Genomic DNA, 22389 nt, shown 5'->3' with positions numbered 1-22389 from the left:
GTGTTTGAATTGCCTTGTGTCTTCAAGCAATAAAACGCGTAACACTGAACTGTGTTGTGGTCAAGGAGTTTCCTTCACTGTTGACTCTGGAAAGGCTGACCGCTCGAAGCTTTGCTAGACTACTCTGCTGGTGCTGTGCAATTCTGGTGGTCACACGGATATAGGTGTGATACCAAGATGCTATCACGGGGCATGTTATCAGAATTAAAAACCACACAATATCTCACTGCAAGGTCACAAAAACAAAATTGTTAAAATTAAGAGTCCTTCCAATAGAAGAACATGTGTACCAAACAGGAGACTCTAGACTCGCTCAAATGGCTTCATTGTGCAATTTTGTTTGAACTTGTTTACATCTGTTTGGATGTTCAACATGTCACATAACCTCAGATCAGAGCTAACTTACCGTATTTTTCGCCCTATAGGACGCACCGGCCAATAGGGCGCACCTAGTTTTGGGTGGGTGTGAAATAAAGGGAAAAAAATATCCCCCCCCCCAGGCGTGGGGCTTGGGCGGGGGAAGCCCGAGCTTCCCCCGACCCCAGCCCCCAGAACATGCTGCTATCCGCAAGCTCCCCAGGCTTCGGGATGCAGGCTGCTATCCGTAAGCCTAGGGAGCCTGGCAGGAACTCCCGCCGGGCTCCCAAGGCTTGCGGATGTCTTCCTGAAGCCTGGAGAGCAAAAGGGGTCGATGCGCACTGACCCCTCTCGCTCTCCAGGCTTCAGTGAAAGCCTTCATTCGCCCCATAGGACGCACACACATTTCCCCTTCATTTTTGGAGGGGAAAAGGTGCGTCCTATAGGGCGAAAAATACAGTACTCTGCTTTTGAAAAGGGAGCCAATGCACAAAGTGTAATTAGATTTCTGCTTGCTTTCACCCATAGGAGCCAGGGTAGCTCATTCTTCTGTGGTGAATTAACACACTTCAACCATTTCCTACAAATCCAAGATGTGCAAGGCCATTTTAAGAAGAGAAGTTATTTGTGGTACCCAACCAATACTCTTCTTTCCCCCCTCCTCTTACCTTTCTGCATTTCACCAAGTGGTAAGGTAGCCTGCAGGCTCTGATCTGGTGGTTCTTATCATAAGGGCACTGGACAAGCCGTTCAGGATCCATGGAATTAATATAGGACTGGCTGCGTACTGTGCTCCTAGCAGTGTTTAAGAATGAGATGTTACAAAGCATCAGGGCAAAACAATACAAGAGAGACACATGGTCTGAAGCCTAAGAATCTGACCCTCTGCTGAGATAGCTTATTTGCTCAGAAGTGCTCCTTCTGAACTTATTTCAGACATCAGTTTAGAGCACAAGAGCCCTGGTTATCAAACCACATGTCAACCTAGTCTAGCCCATTTATACCAGATGGATGGGGTATTAATAATAATAATAATAATAATAATTAGCATCCCATTTCTAGCAGTTGATAGCCAGATTCAAAATCAACCGCCAGGATATGAAGGCAAACAGCCCTCCCTTGTTAGCTGCCCCTTCCCCTCAAAGTTTTTGGAGGAATCATTGTTTAAAAGATTTGGAGATTACATTTATATTGATGCCAATGCTGTTGACCCACTAGTCCTCTGTAAGAATGTACAGAGGTGTACCTAGTGGGTGGATAAACTGGCTTCTGCTAGGGGCACAGACTGGGGGGGGGCCACAAAATTCACCTATCACTATGGAGTGTATGACATACCGTATATGGCAACATGCCACTGCTATCATGGGGAGATCAAACGCAGAAGCAGCTTCCCCTCCTTGCACCACAGCACAAAGGCATACAGTAAAGGGTTTTTTTTGGGGGGGGGGATATTGATACAGCTCTTTACCAAGGGCACAAGGGACCCTAGGTACACTTCTGTTTGTCTAGTCCCATTTATAAAACCATCACATTTGGCAATAATATCCTTATTCATTATGTGTTGTGAAAAATACCTTCGTCACTCCTATATTTATGCCAGTTTAATTGGGCAACTTCTAGTGTTATGCAAGGGAATAAGTTTGCCAACCATTCTGCTACCATTCATAACTCAAGCTTCCACTATATGTCCTATTTTCTAAAGAAAGTATCTTCAAACAATATAGCCTTTCCCTGTAAGCATCTGCACTATCATTTTGATTGGCCGCTTTCTTGCATTTTTTCCAGCTGTATTGTGCCCTTTCGGGAATGCACCAACCTCACAGTACAGAGCAATACAATAATAATTATCATATTTTAGCATAGTAGGCATTACAGTCCCGTCAGATTTATTTTCAATACTTTCCCCAATACTCCCCCTTACAAAGCATGGATTTTGCTTTTGCCATTGCAGTACACACTGTTGATAGCTCAATGATGACCCCTTGATCTAAGGTCTGTGTCATTGCTGTTAGAAGGAAATTTGGGGTTGCCTTTTAAAGAGTAAAGGGACATCGTGGTAAGTGACACGCACCATCCTCTGCCATTTTATTTCCCATTCACCTAGCTGGAAGAAATTACTTTGGAGCTCCTCACAGTCTGCTTTGGCTTTCACCATCCTGGTGATATGGGCTTCCTCTTTATGCTTTTCAGCAAGGAGGTAGACAGGCTGTGGGAGGGAGTTGTACCCAAGAGCCCCCCCCCCAACCTGGCACCAACACACCCAGCGTACCTACTCTCACAGGATTACTGCAGGGGGTTGTGGGGGAGAAGAATGTGTGCTGCCACACTGTCTATGGAGGGATGTCGGGACTACAATGCAGTAGCTAAAAATAAAGTGAGTGTGTGTGTGTGTGTGTGTGTGAGAGAGAGAGAGAGAGAGAGAGAGAGAGAGAGAGATTAAGAATGACTATATAAGGCCTGTTGGAGTTATACTAATGTGACAGGAGGCCCCAGCATTACTTTCAGTAGCAAAAGTCAGCTATTGTTGCTATGTGTTGAGATCACACAGTTAGGGCAGCAATCTCCAGATAACAAAGTATTTGCTAATTACTTGTCCTTGGACAAGGAGGATTTATAAGTTACTCTGAAAACACAGTCTGGGCATCCCACTGGGCAGGACAATTCTGCTCGGCAGGAAACATTCTCAAGCAATAGTGGCAGAGAAATCCTGATTAGAATTCCCCTCCCAGACTACTAGAAAGCCTGCTTCAGAAGGCAGCCAAGATCTTTTGAAGTCACTGAGGCAAGGACTGCCAGGAGTACCCTTACAGCGAAACAACAAAACAAAACAAGGAGTTCTGTGGCACCTTAAAGACTAACAAATTTATTATGGCGTAACTTCCATGGACTACAGCCTACTTCCTCAGATGCATCAAGGCAAGAACCACACCAAATATTCAGAGCCTATACCCCAATGACTTTTGTGGGATGTTTCTTCCGTAAATATTAATCCTGGCTTTCCAGCACTAGTGCCCCAAAGTGGCTTAATAAATGCTACAAAATATTTCAGGGTTCTGCAGACTGCAATCCTATTGACACTTAACCTGGGAGTACAGTCTGCTGAATGCAATGTGATTTCTGAGTAAACATACATTAATTGTAATGTTCCTGTGCAATAGTCACATTAATTATTCAGCTTTTTAATTTGTTCAACCAAGCAGCTAAAAACATGCTGGCCCCATGGTTTAACCACAAACCGAAGATTTTACAGACTAGTTCAGATTTTTTTGAGTGGTAGTTGTGTGCTCCTGAATCCCAGCTTTGACCTACCACATATTATATCTTTGGCAGATTGATCACTTCAAGATTAACAATGCTCTCTGATAAAACTCTTTTTTCTTTTGTAAAATGTTCACAGATGTGTGTGACACCCACCCACCGGGCCACAGCCCTAACCAGCCCTGCTTGTGGCTGCCTTTAGTGCTTGTTCCTGGCTGGAATGTGCCCTTGGAATTCTGAATGCTTCTTGCCTGCTGCATGGAGGGTAGAGAGAGGCGCACAAGTGTGAATAAACTAGTTTACTAGACAGAGAGAAAAGTAACCTTCAACGCTGTACCTGCTTTTGCCTTTGGCCACCCACCCCTGGAATGCAGCCCAAAGGAATCTGGCCGGAGGGCTAAAAAAAAGTTCTCACTTCCAGGGGGTAGAATTAACTTCTGTTTTTCGGATTAGAGGCTTATAAACTCTTGGTTCCTTGTTAAGTTTTCTGATTGTGCTCCATTTTGAACTTGTACAAATAAGGAGCTACTAACCAGCTTCAAAATTGTACTTTGGGCCCCTTAACTCACCTAGAACCTTGCCTGGCTCCTTCAGCATTGGAATCCCTCCAACTCAACAGCAGAAATAATAATGCTAGCAATCCTCTCCGCACTATCAAACATCCTGCCACCATCTCTGGTTAAACACTAACCATAGTAATGAATTACTTTTCTTCTCTATATGAATATTTTAAACTCACGGGGTTGTCTCCAAATTAAGGTTAGACCCACTGAAGGCCCATGTTAGTCATGTCCTTGAATCTCAATTGATTCACCCCATCAGGTCCCCTCACAGTCCCAGGATAATCTCCCACAATTAAAATTATACAAAATTAAACACAACCCGAAAGCCTTACCACATACAGTGTCCCAAGGTGCAGTTTGAAAGCAACTCCTTGCTAAAGCTAAGCAGTGCTGCGTCAAGTCATTCCCTAGGTAAGAGAGGGTATACCATAGGAACCACATGCACAGCACTTTGGGTTCCCGGATAGAAGATAGATAAAGGGAAGACAACAATAATCCCAAATCTTTCAGCTTACCTCCGCAAACACAAATTAAGAGCACCTTACTTTCGACTCAGATTTCTTGATAGCCTTTTCTACACCCCAGTCCATTATCTGATAATAAATGGAAGCACTTGCCTTGTCTGCAGCTGGCAGGCTTTGAAAGAAGTGGGGCTGACCAAATCAAAGAGGCTGGCTTCAACAGCTGCTGAATCCAAAGTCACTCAGGTTTCAATTTACCCTGCTGTTTAACTGTAAATCCAGCCAATGGGATGGTGGCTTTCTGAAGAACTTTGTGACATCATTGTAACAAAGGTACCTATTAAAGCCATAGATACCTGATAGATTTCACTCTTTTTCTAACGGCAAGTCTTGTCAGGATGAAAGGGAATTTGCATGGCCTTGGCCCTCTCCTCTCATTAAGAGAGAGCAGGAGTTTATGCGCATGGATCTGCATACTTGCCATTCCAAGCTACAACCTTGGGCAGCCGTGCCTTGCCAGTTGGTGGGAACTGGCACATTAGTCAGATAGAAGACTTCCGTACTTTTCCACGTGTAAGACTATTCTTTTAATTCAAAAAACTTGTTCAAAATTTGGGGTCATCATACATGGGTAGTGCATTGTGGGAACATGGGATTGGTTGCTGCTGTGAGTCAGAGATTGTTATTGGTAGCTGTGGCAGGGGCTGGTGTTGATTTGCTGTCCTTGCGACAATTTGGTGGGAGATTTGCTACTTTTGTTGGGGAGGGGACAGAGGATAGTTTGCTTTGTCGATGTGTGCGAGTGGCATTGTTGGTCTGTTGTGGGAGCGGTTTTTTTGGCATTTCTCCCCTAAAAAAAGCTCAACAACTTTGGAGCCCCCCCCCTCTTCTTAAATTTTAAAATTTGAGTCCCGCAAAGTCACATGGGGGCGTGTTATACATGGGAAAATATGGTATATTTCCTCAGAAAATCAACCACCATGCTTGATAGCAGAAATATGAGTTCTTTCCTCCTTCCCCAACAGTTACCATGTTATTTGCCATTTGAAACAGTGGATTTGATTTAAATAAAATCTATTTAAATCACTAGTCAGTAAGACTTGATTTATTTATTTATTTTTTTACAGAAAGACTCATTCTTACTGGTATAAGGTTTCATTTTTGAAATAATATTTTTTCAGAGTAGTTTTTACAGTTATATTAAAAATTACTGATTTGGTTTTACTATTAGAAATACATCATTGTGAGGCTTAATAAGTTAACTGTTTACAGTCGTACCTTGTTTTGCAGCTGGGATCTGTTCCGGAGCCCAGGCCGCTAGCCAAAAAGGACGCAGGGCAAAGCGCTGTGTCTGCGCATGTGCATGGAGCGGTTTGCGCGTCTGCGCATGCACGAAGCGCAACTTAGCGTGTTTGCGCATGTGTGAGCTGCAAACCCGGAAGTAACCTGTTCCGGTACTTCTGGGTTTGCTGTGGACATTTGCTGGAATGGACGCTAGACAAGGCCGTTTGCAGAGGTATTACTGTATATTTGGACAGCTTTTCTGCTGTACTTTTTCTGGAGGGGCGGGGGGGGGGGGAGAGATACAGTTGGTAGGCCTGGGCTGGGAGAGGCTTGCAGAAAGAGCAGGCTGCGGAGAAACAGGCTGGTGGAAAGCTGGAAAAGGGGAACCAAGGACTGGAGCAGAGAACGTCAGGACTGAAGTTCCAGGTAGAGACTTTATCGTTTGGACAATTTCAGGCGAGCTCTGGGAAGAAGCGCTTGGAACCAGTGAACTCTTACTAGTTGACTGGCAGGCACTTCAAGGTCTCGCCAAGGTCTTACAGATCCCTCTTACTAATTCCTCCTCCTCCACCACCCTTTGGATTTGCTTCTACATTCAGGTGCCTATTCTGTACAGTTAAGTGTGAGTGCAGTTGTTGGGACCCGGTGGGATTGGGAAGAGGTTGCCAGCCCTGAAGAGCCTTCAGCACTTGCCTCAAGTCCGAGTTGCACAGACATGCAACTGACTTGCACAATCGTTACACAAAGATCCCAAGACTTGCGGAGTATTCTGCTCACAAGGTTTGCACTTTCATTTTTACTGCTTCACACTTACTGGTAACTTAAATAGAAAACTATCTTTAGAAAGATTTTTCCTCCAAAAGCATTTTATTTTTATTATTTTAAATCCGATTTAAATTTTAAAAAATATTTTTAAAAATTATTTTAAAAAAATCATTGATTTTTATTCACTCTGGTTTGAAATGCCAGGTGGAACCCGTTAGCTAATGTTTGTGACCTGGTGATAAAAGGCAATCTTTTGTTTCCTGTTTGACTAGTGCAGGGGTCTGCAACCTTTAAGATGAAAAGAGCCACTTGGACCTGTTTCCGAAGGAAAAAAACAACTGGGAGCCGCAAAACTCGTCATTATCAAAACAACTTTTTGTCACTTTTTATTATTTCTTTGTTTGACCCCCTCAGAATTACTCCTCCTCATAGAAATAAACGTTAAATTAACAAGTTACCTTTTTGTGTGTGTGTGTTCTTCACTCCCCTTCAAAACAGTCACCAGCGTACATGCCCCCTTTCAATGCAGTGGCCAGCGTACACGCCCCTTACAATGTAGCGGGCGGGCAGGAAGGTGACGTTGGGACGGTGCGTGACTAACACATGCACCACCCCCATGCGACGTCACAGCCAGTCCAGCGCCCGCCACAGTGGGGAGTGTCGGGGCGCACAATGCGCCTCCTCCCCTCGCTAGTATCCACCCCAGAGCCGCGGCAAAAGTGTAAAAGAGCCACATGTGGCTCCGGAGCCGCGGGTTGCAGACCCCTGGACTAGTGTATGTGGTGTAACAAAATTCATTAATTTATTTTTACATATATATACCACCTTTTCCTCCAAGGTGGTGCACATGGTTCTCCTAGCGAGTTCATCCTCAAAACAACTCTGTGAGGTGGGTGAGGCTGAGATGGTGACTGGTCACCCTGAGAGCTCTGTGGATGAGTGGGGAGTTGGACCCTAGTCTCCCAGGCTAACAGTCTGACGCCACACTAGCAAGTATTGTGGAGAAATATTCAGAAGCACCTCTTCCGAAGTGCAGTGGGACCTACTTGCCCCACGTAGGTTTGTCTTGGCTTGCAGTCTTGGGCTGAGGGAGACCTAAAGTCAAATCCCAGTTTAGCCATGATGCTTGCTGAGAGCTTTTGTACCAATTACTGCCTCGCAGCCTAAACCACTTAGCAGGCTTGTTGTGGAGTGTTACATAGTGGTTAGAGTGTTGGACCCGGACCTTGGAGGACCAGGGTTCAATTCCTCACTTAGCCGTGTGTCAGGGCTGCCTCAGGTCTCAGCTCACAAAAGACCAACGCCAAGTTCTTCTTATATACAAGGATGTTTATTGCAGTTCATAGTAAGTTCCACAACCGAGGCGTGCAGCCCCCACGTCTGTTAACCTTAGACGGTAGAAGTCCCCTCTGAATTGGTCCCTCCCCTACACCAGTTTAATAGGCTTACGCTGCTTCACCTTTTTCTCTCTTTCCTTTTCCGCAGGGTCTTTCTGCCCACCAGGGTTCCGCCCCTCCTGGATTCTCCTGACGCAGAATCTCCAGACTGCTCTTCCCCCCTCCTGCGGGCTTTGGAACCTGGCTCCTCCTCCGGGCTCCCTGTTCTTCCGCGCGCCTCCTCATTTGAACTTGGCGCGCGCGCCCAACCTCTAACCTTCCTTTTGACAGTTACGCTACTCCCCTCACTGCCCTCCTCCCCTTCCGGGAGAATGGCTTCTCTGACCCCTCCTCCTTCTCTGCTGCCGGAGCTGTTTCCCCTGACACACTGGAACCTCCCCCCCCCCTTCGCTGCGCTCTGGTGGGGAGGCTGGCCCTTATTCCCAGCTGCCGCTTTGGGGTCCCCTGCTGGCCCCCGCTCCTGACACTTTCCCCCTGGGGCTTCCCTTGCCCTGACCACAGGCGCCCCATTCTGGGATCCCTCTGATTCGCTGGAGAGACTCATGGAATCCCTTGCGTCATTGCTATCCTCTTCCTCGCTGTCCTGGGATTCCTCTCCATCGCTCTCCATTTCCTGCCTTCCCTGTGCCTCTGTCCCTGTACCCCTGACACCGTGAAACTTCCTGAGCGACCTTGGGCCTCTCACTCTTTCTTAGCCTAACCTGCCTCAGTGTTGTTGTGAGGATAAATCAGAGAGGGGATAAGCTTTTATCAATGAATCAATCTTTTTATTTACATGCTGTCTTTCCAAAGCTAAAACCATGCTCAAGGCAGTTTACAGCATGTAAAAAATTACATAATTACAGACTTAACAAAAGTAGCCATCAACAATAAATAAAACATCAAAAAGTACACATTGGACAATTTCAACACAAATCCTGAGATCTAAAAATAATATACCGTAATGGTCTGAATATAAGCCTCACCCCCCCCCCCCCAATTCTCACCGTGAAAAGTTAAAGCTCGGCTTAAATTCGCGACCCTACAAAAATGGGCTTTTACAATATCGCTGCTGAACCAGACATATGGTAAAATGGAACGGGTGTGAGTGCCTGCAGAATTTTAAGAGAGCAGCTTATATTTGGGTATTGTATCCCCCCCCACACACTTGAATTTTAAAGGTGTGGCTTATCATAGAATCATAGAGTTGGAAGAGACCACAAGGGCCATCGAGTCCAACCCCCTGCCAAGCAGGAAACACCATCAGAGCACTCCTGACATATGGTTGTCAAGCCTCTGCTTAAAGACCTCCAAAGTAGGAGACTCCACCACACTCCTTGGCAGCAAATTCCACTGTTGAACAGCTCTTACTGTCAGGAAGTTCTTCCTAATGTTTAGGTGGAATCTTCTTTCTTGTAGTTTGGATCCATTGCTCCGTGTCCGCTTCTCCGGAGCAGCAGAAAACAACCTTTCTCCCTCCTCTATGTGACATCCTTTTATATATTTGAACATGGCTATCATATCACCCCTTAACCTCCTCTTCTCCAGGCTAAACATGCCCAGCTCCCTTAGCCGTTCCTCATAAGGCATCGTTTCCAGGCCTTTGACCATTTTGGTTGCCCTCCTCTGGACACGTTCCAGTTTGTCAGTGTCCTTCTTGAACTGTGGTGCCCAGAACTGGACACAGTACTCCAGGTGTGGTCTGACCAGAGCAGAATACAGTGGCACTATTACTTCCCTTGATCTAGATGCTATACTCCTATTGATGCAGCCCAGAATTGCATTGGCTTTTTTAGCTGCCGCGTCACACTGTTGGCTCATGTCAAGTTTGTGGTCAACCAAGACTCCTAGATCCTTTTCACATGTACTGCTCTCAAGCCAGGTGTCACCCATCTTGTATTTGTGCCTCTCATTTTTTTTGCCCAAGTGCAATACTTTACATTTCTCCCTGTTAAAATTCATCTTGTTTATTTTTGCCCAGTTCTCTAATCTGTCAAGGTCGTTTTGAAGTGTGATCCTGTCCTCTGGGGTGTTAGTCACCCCTCCCAGTTTGGCTTATATTTGGGGGTGGCTTATATTCGGGCCAATACGGTAAATAATAGCAACAACTGCCCACCCTTGAGTGCCTTGGAGGAAAGGTGGAATACATCTAAATGTAAAATGGTGTAACTCTCATAGTGAGTGCCCTTAACTGCTTCCCAAAAAGGTGGTTTGTGTGTGTGTGTGTGTGTAAGAGCAGGGTAATTAAATCAGTTATTGCTGTTCTGTTTTTTTGTCTGGTGGTATTTAACAGCTAGGGACGCAGGTGGCGCTGTGGGTAAAAGCCTCAGCGCCTAGGGCTTGCCGATCGAAAGGTCGGCGGTTCAAATCCCCGCGGCGGGGTGCGCTCCCGTCGTTCGGTCCCAGCGCCTGCCAACCTAGCAGTTCGAAAGCACCTCCGGGTGCAAGTAGATAAATAGGGACCGCTTACCAGCGGGAAGGTAAACGGCGTTTCCGTGTGCGGCTCTGGCTCGCCAGAGCAGCGATGTCACGCTGGCCACGTGACCCGGAAGTGTCTTCGGACAGCGCTGGCCCACGGCCTCTTGAGTGAGATGGGCGCACAACCCTAGAGTCTGGCAAGACTGGCCCGTACGGGCAGGGGTACCTTTACCTTTATTTAACAGCTACTCAATGGACAGAGGTTCAGCAGCTTGTTGCAGGAACCCACCCCAATCATTTAGTTTGTACAAACTCAACACACACACACACACACTCACACATGACATACACGATGTTTCTGTTATAAATTCATAGAAAATCACTTGTACATCGGATCTACACCGTTTCACTTTTATTTTGCTCCATGAAGGAAGGACTATCAAAAGGGGATGGTTTGAGCCAGGACGGCCATAATCCCTTGACTGTACCAACATGTACGCAGGAGCCCTGCCTGATTGGCATGCCAAGCTTGATGGTCCTAGACAGAAGACCATCAAGGACACAAAGAACTTGCATATGGGAGTGGATTCAACTCGACTGGAACAAAGGACAATGATCAGCTCTTCCCTCTGGGGCAGAAAACTGCCACCTCCCTTTGTCCTCTGGAAAGTACTCATGGGGAGGGGGAAAGGAGGAACCAGCCAGGTGACAAGATACTCAGGTTACCTCCACAAACTCCTCCCACAACCCCTTCTTTTTGTGATGTATCAGTGATGCAGTTGTGTAGTTTTAGGGGTGTAGTTTGGGGGATTAGCAACTAATAAAAGTTGGGGGTCTTCTTTTGTTCTGGGCTTCCATCTTGTTCCACCTGGTGGCAGGTGGGAGTCCCGTCGCGACAGTCTTCAATAAAGACCAAACCTACTGGCTGCTGTTTTGCTCTGGTATTCCTGGCTGGGGTCCTTGTTTTTTGTCCAAGGGAGCCCTCAGATTTCTCCATTAACAAGCTTCACCTCCATAATTTCTATTCGCTGTCCAGCTTGAAAAAGGCAGCAGGAGAAAATAGGGTAGTTTTAATTTTACAATAGGTGTGGTTTGGCAGAAGCAGCAGAGTTAACTGTCTAGCAGGAAGAGGTTTGCTTCCACAGAACAAAACTAGCATGATCTGCAGATCTGCTTTGCAACAGAGCTGCTGTGCTTCTTAAGCGCTCCAGCCACAGGAAGTCTCAGCCCCAAAAGGGAAGCAGCGTTCATCGCTTCTCAAGGGGGAAGTGTCAGGAGACAAGCTTGTGTGCAGCTGCCGGCCCCAGTGCGAAAGCAGCAACGCAGGCCCTCTGGAGCTTGTGTTGCTGGGTGTGGCCACTGCATGGCACCCAGATCTCTTGCCCCCCCCTTTAAAATTTTCTCCTTGAAGAGATCACAGCACTGTATTGCGCCTCTAGTTTTGAGGTTTTGCTTCAAGTGAAGACTGAGAGGGCACTGAGAATTCAGCAGGGAGATGTCTCTTCCCTCTGTGTATCAGCACAAGTTTGCGGAGAAGCTGACCATCCTCAATGAGAGGGGCAAGGGAGTCCTTGTTCGCATGTACAACATCAAGAAGGTAGGAGCTGATGTGACCAGTGGCAGGTCTTCGTGTTCTCTGCAGGGAAATGGATCTGTGCCCAACTTTGAGAAGGAAGTCATAGGGTCTAGTGGTTTGGAAAAGGGGTGGTGAGGTCCTCTGCCGTGCTCTGCTCTTGGCTTGGTGCAAGAGGAGAGAATGGCTCTTACAGCCATGGGTGCAGGTAGCTAGAGATCAGGGCTGCTAGTTACTTTTATTGGGTTGAGGAAGTCCTAGAAGCGGCAAGGCTTCATTGACTAGTAGACACAGCTATTTTGATCCTAGTTGTGAAAGCATGATGCTCACCCCCCAACAAATATGAACTGGGAAAGGTCCAAGGAAGAGTTCATGGCTCTTCAGTCTACTGCTGATGCCTTCTTAGAAGCAGCTGGCAGTGGATCTAGTGGGTTAATGGAGGAAACTAGGGATTCTTGCATACTGCCGCTCTGAAAAAAAAAATACTTTTTTCCTGGATCTGCAATCGGTCCCAATTTTCTCTAGCTCCCAGTCCCACTTCCTGGCTTTCATCGGTGCTAATCAAGCTGTTTCTTCAACTCCCAGCAGAAAGAGTTTTCTTTATTTGTCCAGCCAATTCCTTCCTTTCTTCAAGACTCATTTTTGACCAGCACAAACCTTTCCTGAGCCACCTTAGTGTTCACATATCTACTGCAACCTTGGGTGCTCCTGACTATTCCCCTTTGTCCATCTCCTGTCTGCCCATCTTAGTCTTGTCCATCGAATACATATCACCAGCGGTTGGAGTGGCAGCTGCTCCGTATCTGTGATCTTGATCACCGTTGCATTAATGCTGTAGAAAGGTTCAGCAGGCAGAGGAAGATGTGGGAGCGGATATAAATTGCATATGTCTGCCCTCCTCCCTTCTGTGGAGCTCAGGGAAGCTTACATTTTATCATCACAACAAGAGGTAGGTTAGACCTGTGTGTGTGAGAAACTGGCCCAAAGTCGTGCACTGATCTTCATGGGGCTTTGAACCCAGGTGTGCTAATCTAACTTTTTGAACTGAGCCATTTGTTTGGCTCCCCTTTATCTTGTCTCAGTAGAAGGCCTGAAAAGACGTAAACAGATCTTCCACTAGCTGAAACCTTGGAGCTATTCTAAGCATTTTAGCAGACAAGGAGATACCACACGCATGTGGTTCCTCTTCCTGTTGCATGTGAGTGTTGGCTGAGGACTCTCTGAAGCTTCCTCTTTCTGTAGGGGCAACAGCAGATCCGATCACAGCTTACAACAGAATTGTCTTGTTGGCGGCACCTCCCTTCCCCTTCCGGTTTTGATCATGATCTCTACTGCAAACTGTTGCAAGTTCCACCACATGTACATCACTTGCATTTTACCTTAGTGAGTGATTTGAGCTTGCTATCTGATTACTGTGGATGGGCCTGTGGTTTATTATTTAAAGTGCCTCTTGAATTAGAATCTTGGATTTGACAAAACAATGTTATTTTCTTAAATGGCTGTGAATGGTCCTTTGAATGGGTGGTTCACTGACAAGGTTGGGATGGTATGGTCCGAGAGGTGAATGCTTGACCTTGGCAGATTCAGTATGACAGTGACTAGCTAAGCTGCTATTACTATTACTATTACTATTACTACTACAGAGTGAGTTGAGAGTTGACTGTGTGGCTGTATGCTCAGTATGGTTTGTATGGGATTTGGAGTCTCTGTGGGGATCTGATGTGTGGTTATAGATCTGCTGATTTGTAGGAGTGCCTGTTGTTTACCTCCACTTTTTAATAAAGTGACTGTTGCTATTGGTTATGATCTTGCCATATTAAATATCTGGTCTTATTAGAGGAAAGGGAAATGGGTACAGCTTTTAACGCAGCTGCTCATAGGATAATAATCCGTAATTGGAAAAAATGTGTCAACTGGAGGATTGGACATGAATGCCGACCCTTCTTACATGCAAAGAGCTAGAAATCCCAAACCAACATCATGAAAGCAATGATCAACCAGTCAGATTGAATCAAATTGAATTCTCTTCCTACAACTATGTTTCCTAAAGTGGTTTAACAATCTCTTCCCAGGGAACACAGGGGATTATAGCTGTGTAAGGAGAACAGGGGTCTCCCAACAACTCTAAGCTTCTTAACAAACTGCTTTCCAGGATTCTTTGCAGGAAGCCATGACTGCTTCAAGTGGCATGATGCTGCTTTAACTGTGCTGTGCAGATGGGGCCTAGCTTAAGTTTAGTGAAGTCAGAAATTAGATATTCTGGGAGACTGCAGTGTTCATGGGTGGCGTCCAACTTTTGTAACATCCCTGTTGCTCTGCTGTTATGCTTATAGGCAGGTCCTATTGGCACCAAAAGGCACTCTGTGTGTGTGTTGCAACTGCAGTAGGGTAAAGGGTTAAACTTTCTTCTCCCTGGATGCTGTATTCCTGATGAACAGTGCTACCCGCTTCCCCTAGAAATTAAATAGAGCAGCACAATTGGCATTGCACGTTGCTCAGTTCTGAGTGCAGCTTTGTTGACTTTTGCAGACATGTATGGATTCCCGGACCAAGCCAGGCTTCTTCACCGAGAAGACCATGGAATCCTCTATCAAATACATCAACAAGAAGTTTCCCAACTTGGACACACGGAGCGGCACGGTGAGACCCCATGTCAGAGCTGGAGTGGGGAGTTGGAGGGATTGTGCTCTCTGGGAACAGAAAGTGGCCATTGCTATTCTCCTGGCTTAAACAAGAGTAACTTTTGCATGAGAAGAACTGCTGCCATCCTGGGTGTATTCGAGGGGTTGAGTCAGGAGGCATTCTCTTGATGGCCCCAAATTCCAATTACATTATATTAACTAGGACAGAGCATAGGTAGAAATATGTTCTATCCCTGAGTAGGAGGAAGCTGACTTTTACTGAGCCACACCACCAACCCATTTATTTAGCCTAGTATTGTCCATGCGGACTGGCAGCAGCTGCACAGGATTTCAGGTAGTGGCTTTTTACAACCCTATCTTGAAATGCAGAGAATTGAAACAGGGACCTTCTGCATACAAAGTATGTGTTTGACCATGGAGCTCCAGCCCTTCATAATCCACATGAACGTATGAATCTAGTCAAGGGCTGTTTTCCAATTGCTCTCCAAGGAGACCTTTCCTTTTCTAGCCCTGATACCTCCTGAGGTCCTTTCAGCTGGAGCTGGCAAGGGCTGAACATAGGACTTTTTCCTTGTAAACATGTGTGCTATCACTATATCTCCCTGTATATATTGGGGAAGGCCTAGATGATATTAATTGCTCTTCAGGAACGAAAAGTTTGGAAAGCTGGATGAGTTCATCAGTCTCTTTAAAAAAGAGACTCTTTAAAAAAATAGATAAATGGTAAGTGTCAAGCAGGGGAGGAAGGACTTGGGCCACTCCTCCCAGTGATGTGGAGATGCCAGGTAGCCATTGTGTATTTGTTCCAGTTGTTGTAAATAAAAAGGGCATATTTTTATTTACAACACAGTCTGGAAAAACTTGGCGCTGTTGCCCTGTGGCCTGGAAGCAAGTTGTGAGGTAAGGCCTAAAACCATGCAAGCTTATTCTGAATTCATTCTTCCTGTGTTCAGTGGAGCTTATTGCCTAGTAATTGTGTTCAGGATTGTGGTGTCTAACATACAAAATATAATAATTAGCTGTCATGTGACACTAAAAAAACTGAACAGAAGGAGTAAGCCTAAATGTAGCCAGAGTGTGACTAAAATGAATCCAGTAATTTTCAGATCAAGTATTTCACCTGAATTGTTGGTGTTTCATTTTTGTTTTGTGGTCAATTGCTTTTGTCACTTGAGTTACCTGTATATGTGGACATGGAGCCTTAATAAAACTCAATAAATATAATTTGTTTTTGCAAAAATCCTGCTGAAATTAAAATAAATACAAGCTCATTTCTTTAAAATGATGGCAGGGGAAAAAAACACCAAGATCAGGGGCCAGATCGATAGCTTTAGGGAGTCCATTCCCTAGCTAGGGAGCCACTACTGAAAAAGCTCTGCTCTGTTTCCCAGAGGAATGAGGTTAATGGTGATCAGTCATACTTGTCCATGCTTTGTTTGCTTTTCTTTACAGCAACATTTGGGACCAGTATACAAGGAGAAAGCAGATATTTTCCGGGCACTCACTTCCTATTATCAAACCTTTGTGGATGTAATGGAATTCCGGGTGAGTGTTAGTAGGGATTTGAGATGTTGCTTTTGAGGCTGCTATTGGTTTGCCCTGGTCTGACTCAAAAAGCCTTCTACCTTTTTGAAAGAGGAGAGCAGTTGTTCTATAGTTTTTCTTGAATGACAGGGATGACTGCAACTGTTGAGTGCTGAGCCTTTGTGGAGTCTTTACTAGGCCAGGAGTCTTCTCCTTGCATATAATAACTTGGCTGACCAGATGAAAAAGAAGACCAGACTCCTACACCTTTAATAGCTGTGCAAAAGTGGTCATTTCAGCTGATGGGTAAGTTATAATAAAGTGAAATAATAGTCATAATGCCAAAAAGGTCATCAGAGCATTTCCCACTTTGGCATTGCAGAATTTGGGACATGGCTGTTGTCAGAGCAAGTGGTTTCTGCATTATTACATTCTTATTCTTATTTATTATCATCATCACATTTGTATCTTACTACATTTATTTCTCACCTTTCCTCCAAGGAGATCAAGGTGGGGTACCTTGTTCTCCTCCTCCCCATTTTATCCTTACAACCCACCCTGTGGGGTAGGTGAGGCTGAGAGACAGTGGCTGGCGAAGGTTACCCAGTGGGTTTCACAACTGAATCCTGGTCTCATGTCTCAGCCCAGCCCTCTAACTGCTATGCCACACTATCTCTAGGTGGATTTGAACTTGGACACTTTATTTATTTTTATATTAGCAGTCTCATACTTGCTATTGCTTGGGAATTCTAAGAAACCAAAAAAACCATGCAGATTTTAAATCAGTGGCTAAAATCAGTGCAGTTTTGAAAGGTTCAGTTGCCATCTTGATTTGAAATGGCATCCAGTTGCCTCCAAACATAAATGAAAATCTGTTCCTTGATCCCAAGAACCATCGTGCAAAATTTTATGATATCTTAAATGTATGGTGAACAAACAACTTTCCAAAATATATAGTAGATACAGTATTTTATCCAGTTCTCCTTCCAAATACATTTTATTCCCCAGTCCTTCCTCACAATAACACTGGAATGTAGGCTAGGGATGACTACCCAGTTAGACCAATCAAGGGGTGGGTGGGATGGAGGCACAGCAACACCCCCTGGCAATGTAAAACCTGTTCAGAATAAAACCAGAAAACAGATTCTAGTGTACAAAAATAGAATTAAAATGAAAAAGCAGTCACATCTGTGGACAGAGGACATTTGCTAAATAAGCAAAGATAGCAGCCAAATAAATAATCCTGACACATTTGTGCTTAATAAGAAAGCCAGCCTCTCAAGAATGGAAGCAACAATTTTTTTAAAAAAGAAAGATGAAGTGTTCATGTCTGTTTTAATGCTACACAGAGTTTACAGTTGAATTCATAATCAGGTAGATCTTTAATGTCCAAGGACAGAAACACAAACATCTGTCAGTGTCATCAGCAGCAGCTTGAGCAAAATCTGAGATGATTCATACAGTTTTGTGGGGACATGGAGTGGGGAACGGTAAATGGTTTCATGCTGGGTTGATCTTTGCAACCAGACTGTTTTAAATTGGTGTGGGTGGCTGTTGTATAAAATTAGAGGTTGGCTTTTGCTGCCCAACTCCCCAAAGGACTCTGAGTCCCCTATATCAGTTAGAGAAGAATGGATGGAAACAGGGTGCAGTGAAAGCAAGGCAGATCTTTATTTTTCTGTTGCAACAGAGTCCCACCCCCCTCCTTCCAAGGAGGTGAGAGAGCCCAAGAACAAAGTGTGCAGGAACCTTTAAAGACTTCAGACATTTCCCAACCCCTTAGCCAAAGAAGACCCTAAAAGCACCATACATACATCACAGAAATTTGAGAGTGTGGGTTCTCCTGTCTGCCAAGATACCTGATAATGTTTTACTGATTGCATTACCTGGGCAGTCTGGCCTTTCTACCTTAGTTCTTGAATCCTGGTCATAAGCCCACCCTATCCATACATCAAATATGCCCTTAAGACAGGATTTGTAAGTGAAAGAACTACTGGGAAAGGTGTCACCAAGTTATTTCCTTCTGTAGAGGAAATTATTTATAGTCATTAGGAGAACCAAGATGGCCTTTTCCATTGTTCTGTGTGCTAAAATAATGTGTCCTTTCTCAGGAAATATTTCCTACATTTTGAAGGGTAAAGGATTGGTTTTATGTGAAGTGTGTGTCTGCTATGTGTGTATTCCCTAAAATTTTATAATGGCGACCTTGGGCCAGTCAGTCTCTTCCTCTCTCTCCTCCCACCCTCTCTCTCTCTGAGTTTAATTCACCTCACTGAGTTGCTGTAGTAATGTGGGGAGGGGAAGAACAAAGTACAGCCCCTTGCAGGAAAGGTGGGCTATAAATGCAATAATAAAAATGAATGATATGCAGCAATGGAGTGTGCGGAATCCAGTTCTCTACCCCAATAGCTTTATTAATGCTAATATTTCTTCTTTAGGACCATGTCTATGAGCTGCTGAACACTATGGACGCCAGCCTGTGCCACTTTGACATTGTGAGTATCTTTTGAATGAAGTATGGATGTGTTGGCTTCTGAGAATTAAAGGCAGATGGGCATTACTTTTAGTTTAATGCAGAGAGGGTATGCAACTGTGGACATTATGCCTTATATTTTTATCTTGATGCTGGGCCATTGGCAGCTTAGAAAGTCAGTTGGGGCTTCCGGTTCCTGTCTGCCTTAATGGAGTTACCTCCCATGACAACGGGAGATCGTTGGCAAAGGTTAATCAAGGATGATTGAGAATAATTATCCCTGGAAATTCCCCCCAGGGATGGTGGGAACGGGCTACACTCACAGATCATCTCGGTACCTGGCTCCCGCTCTGGCATAGAATGCGGGAGGCAGGGAGGCACTGAGTGCAAAAGCACTTCGCCTCTTGGTAACCCTCCAATGACGCCATTAAGAGTAGAAGTTCTTCTGTTCGTTAAAGATTATTTGGGATTAATGTACAGACGCGTGCTGGAAATGATGGGACAAGATCAAAAACTGCCAAATTGAAACAGCTACAAGGTTGTAAAGATACGAATTGGAAAGAAGACTTCATTCAATCTAAAAAACAGTATGTGGAGTGGGGGGGGGAGCCAACGGCTTCATTATAAATCCTTTGTTACATAAATGACTTGGCAAACCCCCTGAGAATGCAAAAAATAAATAAATTCATATAGCAGGTGAAGATGAAGGGAGACAGGAGTACAGATATGGATTACAATATCAAACTGAACTGTGTGAGGAAAACATAATAGTATGAAATAATTTTTAAAAGACTTGGAATCTCTATGAAGTTAATTTTTATTTTTCCCCTGGTTGAGGGGAGGACGGATTGGACTTTGAGGACTTGCCAAGGCTTTGGCGGGGTGCTAGATCACTCTTCTACAATAAATTATAGCTAATTTCTTCAGCTGGACGGAGAAGAGAGAACTTGGAGGCTTGCCAGGGATTTGGCAGGGTGCCAGGTGACTCCCCTCCTGGGACTGGAAGTAATGGCAATGGAATTTTGCAGCTGCAATCAGAGGGACTGGAGAACAAAAGAGGAGAGATCTATCTAGAGTTACACCAAGTCAACAGTGCCACAAGGCACGACAGAGGTCGGGAATAACCAAGATGGACATATTATTTGACAAAGACATAAAGGAACAGTGGATTAAGATTAATACCTTACACAGGAAGAAGAAATGAGAACTTGACTAGCGAACTTATAAATTACTAAATGTGTTAATATGAATTGAAGTTAAGACATTGTAGCTGTGGTATAAGGGATTTTATCAGGACTGGATTGTAATTGGATTGAGCAATAGTGTGTAAGCAGAATTAAAGGGAACTAGTAGACCTTGACGTCCAGCATGCGGGGAGCCACCTAAATGTTATAATCGGCCATGTGATTGATTTGTATTTGAATTGTAATTGTATTTTGGTATTGATATTATAAGGCTTATATTGGATTTTTGCAATTCAAAATTAATAAAAAATATTTTTAAAAAGAAAAAAAGTCAGTCGGGTGGCAATAAGGAGGCAGCAAGGCAGCAAGGAGTTGAGCAGATAGGAACCAGCTATAGCAGAAATTGTCACTGCTCCTGCTGCCCAAGCAAAGCTCAAGCCTGACCTGAAAGCTTTGATAGATCCCTATCAGGTGAGGATAAATCAGTGGGCTGCCTGGCTGGGCAGAGTCTTACCAGAGCCTAGAAGGAAGTTAGAGCCCTTTTCCTGAGTGACTTACCACAAGGGGCAGCCAAGCATGGATCCTTAAATTCCCGGCTCTAGCTCTGGACAGGAAGTGAATGTCCTCAGTATGTGGAGAGGAAAATGGAACCTTTTTTCCCATTCCTTTTCCTGTTGAAAACCCCACTTCCTGAAAGCTGCTGTTGGACTTCGTAGGGAAGCTGCTATAGCTGCAAATGGACCACAATTCAAACTTTTTGGCTATTGACAGTTTGCTAACTGAACTGTCAGTATGATTCATCTAACACATGAATGCTTGAGGAACTGTGTCTTTTTTCCATGAATCATAGGTTTGTAAGGGCTGGGCAAGGAGATGAATAAATGTTCTCTAGTACATTTTTAAAAAATGTCCAAGTAAGGAGATTTTCATTTCATTACCTCTCAAGTCCGTTGCTGAACTGATCTTGCAGCATAGAAGTTTCCCCTCTAGACTTAGCAGAGCTCCACCTTCCCCTTTCATCTAGTCTTGCACTCATTGGGAGGGATTGATCTCCTCTTCCTTCTGCCATTAAAAGAAAAGTACCGTATTTTGAATTTTGAATTGCCTGTTCTTCACAACTAACTAACTTTTGTAGCCCTCAAAGCAGCACTTAATTCCTCAGCCGGAAGCAAGACTCCACCTAGTGCCTGTTTAGTGCTAACCATAGTTTGCCCCAATGTCTGAACTGGCAAATTATGGCTTAGTGTTTTTCCTCCGGAACAGAATTGGAAACTAGAATTTAAATGCATTTTTGATTCTGGCAGTGGAAGGCAAATACTAACTGTGGTTGACACTTGGTACATTGTGGTAAAATATGGCTACTGCTAAAACAGGAAAGTAAGAGAGAAGCTGCGTGTCAGAGAGGAGTGGGGTTTATGCGGCCTTTAGGCTCATTCACAATCCTCCAACATGGCTTGGAGACTCACACAAAGTGAGCCATTGTCTAAGACAGGGAATGAGGAACGCCTTACAATCCCATCACAATCTGCTTAGATAAGGGATGGGGAGCCTGTGAACTTCCAGGTGCTGTTGAGACTATAACTCCATATCACCAGTAGCTGGGAATGATGGGAATTATAGTCCCGATAACATCTTGAGAGCCACAGGTCCACCATTCCTTATCTGAGCAGATTGTGCTGAGATTCTAAGAAAAGTGCTGCTGCCAGGAGTCAGAATCTGCCCAGAGTTGATGAAGATGTCAGTACATTTCCCTTTTTATCAGATAAATAAAACTACTTTTTTTTCTTTCCTTCTGCAGCATCTAAACTATGACTTCACCAAGAATTACCTTGACCTGATTGTCACCTATGCATCTGCCATCTTACTCCTTTCTCGTATTGATGACCGCAAAGCCCTGATTGGCCTGTACCAGTGTACCCATGAGATGATCCATGGATCAGGGTCAGTGTCCATATATTCCACTCCCTTGGCCCAATAGTGCATTCCTGATGCCTACAGCAATCCCTAACAGGTGGATGTCTGGCCTTCTCTTGACAAGTATTGAGGAGGAGGTAACACTTCCCCCACCCCAACAGCTATTTTGCTATTGTATGCTATTATAGTTAAAAGACCATTCCTAACTTTTAACCTAAATATGCCACCTGTAGCTGAAACCTACCATTTTCTCAAAGATACGGGCCTTTCCAGGTGTTCTGTTGTTGTTTGGCTTTTGTGGGAGATTCAAATGCAAATTATTTCTTTTATTCTTGTCACGGGAATTGGGGTTGCTTGTGTGTAAACCTCTAGCTGTTCCAAACTGCTTAGGGGCGGTTGTGTCTTTCCCTGACTGAGCAGCCTGGGTGCTGCTGCTGCTCAGTCGCTCGACGAATCCGTGAGTGGGCGTTTCCTAAACTTCCTTCAGCATAAGAGCTCCTTGACGGGCAACCTCCGCCTCGCCTCTCTGCGCGTAACCCTTCTGCGCAGAGTGGGCGTGCCTAGTGGTGCCCCTCTACCCTCCTCACTGGCTTCACT

General features: G+C 44.7%; 2 protein-coding genes across 13 annotated transcripts in view; one reads left to right on the top strand and one right to left on the bottom strand.

Annotated features, from left to right (window-relative positions):
• Positions 1 to 22389, bottom strand: part of LOC309524457 (gametocyte-specific factor 1-like) — a 34051-nt gene that overhangs the window by 8655 nt on the left and 3007 nt on the right. For 3 of the 9 annotated variants that reach the window (XM_082209054.1, XM_082209053.1, XM_082209055.1), the window contains 2 exons: positions 20817 to 20940; positions 1026 to 1152 (listed from right to left, as the gene is read on the bottom strand). In XM_082209054.1, coding sequence (XP_082065180.1) covers positions 1026 to 1152; positions 20817 to 20940 — 251 coding nt within the window. Of the gene's footprint in view, positions 1 to 1025; positions 1153 to 4510; positions 4531 to 4791; positions 4919 to 5120; positions 5212 to 20436; positions 20472 to 20816; positions 20945 to 22389 lie in introns of those variants that run through there. The other 6 variants (XM_082209056.1, XM_082209057.1, XM_082209061.1 and 3 more) reach the window with 6 other exon arrangements.
• Positions 5081 to 22389, top strand: part of NCKAP1L (NCK associated protein 1 like) — a 67902-nt gene continuing 50593 nt past the window's right edge. Inside the window, exons 1-5 of one of the 4 annotated variants that reach the window (XM_082207842.1) lie at positions 5081 to 5212; positions 14585 to 14695; positions 16150 to 16242; positions 18660 to 18716; positions 21677 to 21819. In XM_082207842.1, the coding sequence (XP_082063968.1) occupies positions 14591 to 14695; positions 16150 to 16242; positions 18660 to 18716; positions 21677 to 21819 (398 nt within the window). In that variant the 5' untranslated portion in view covers positions 5081 to 5212; positions 14585 to 14590. Of the gene's footprint in view, positions 5213 to 6227; positions 6350 to 6518; positions 6704 to 11763; positions 12080 to 14584; positions 14696 to 16149; positions 16243 to 18659; positions 18717 to 21676; positions 21820 to 22389 lie in introns of those variants that run through there. The other 3 variants (XM_082207843.1, XM_082207844.1, XM_082207841.1) reach the window with 3 other exon arrangements.

The sequence above is a fragment of the Podarcis vaucheri genome (assembly GCF_965113315.1).
Source record: "Podarcis vaucheri genome assembly, chromosome: 2".
In the NCBI taxonomy this organism is placed as follows: Eukaryota; Metazoa; Chordata; class Lepidosauria; order Squamata; family Lacertidae; genus Podarcis; species Podarcis vaucheri.
Note: the sequence above shows the minus strand (reverse complement) of the source record. Positions and strands in the feature narration are given on the sequence as shown.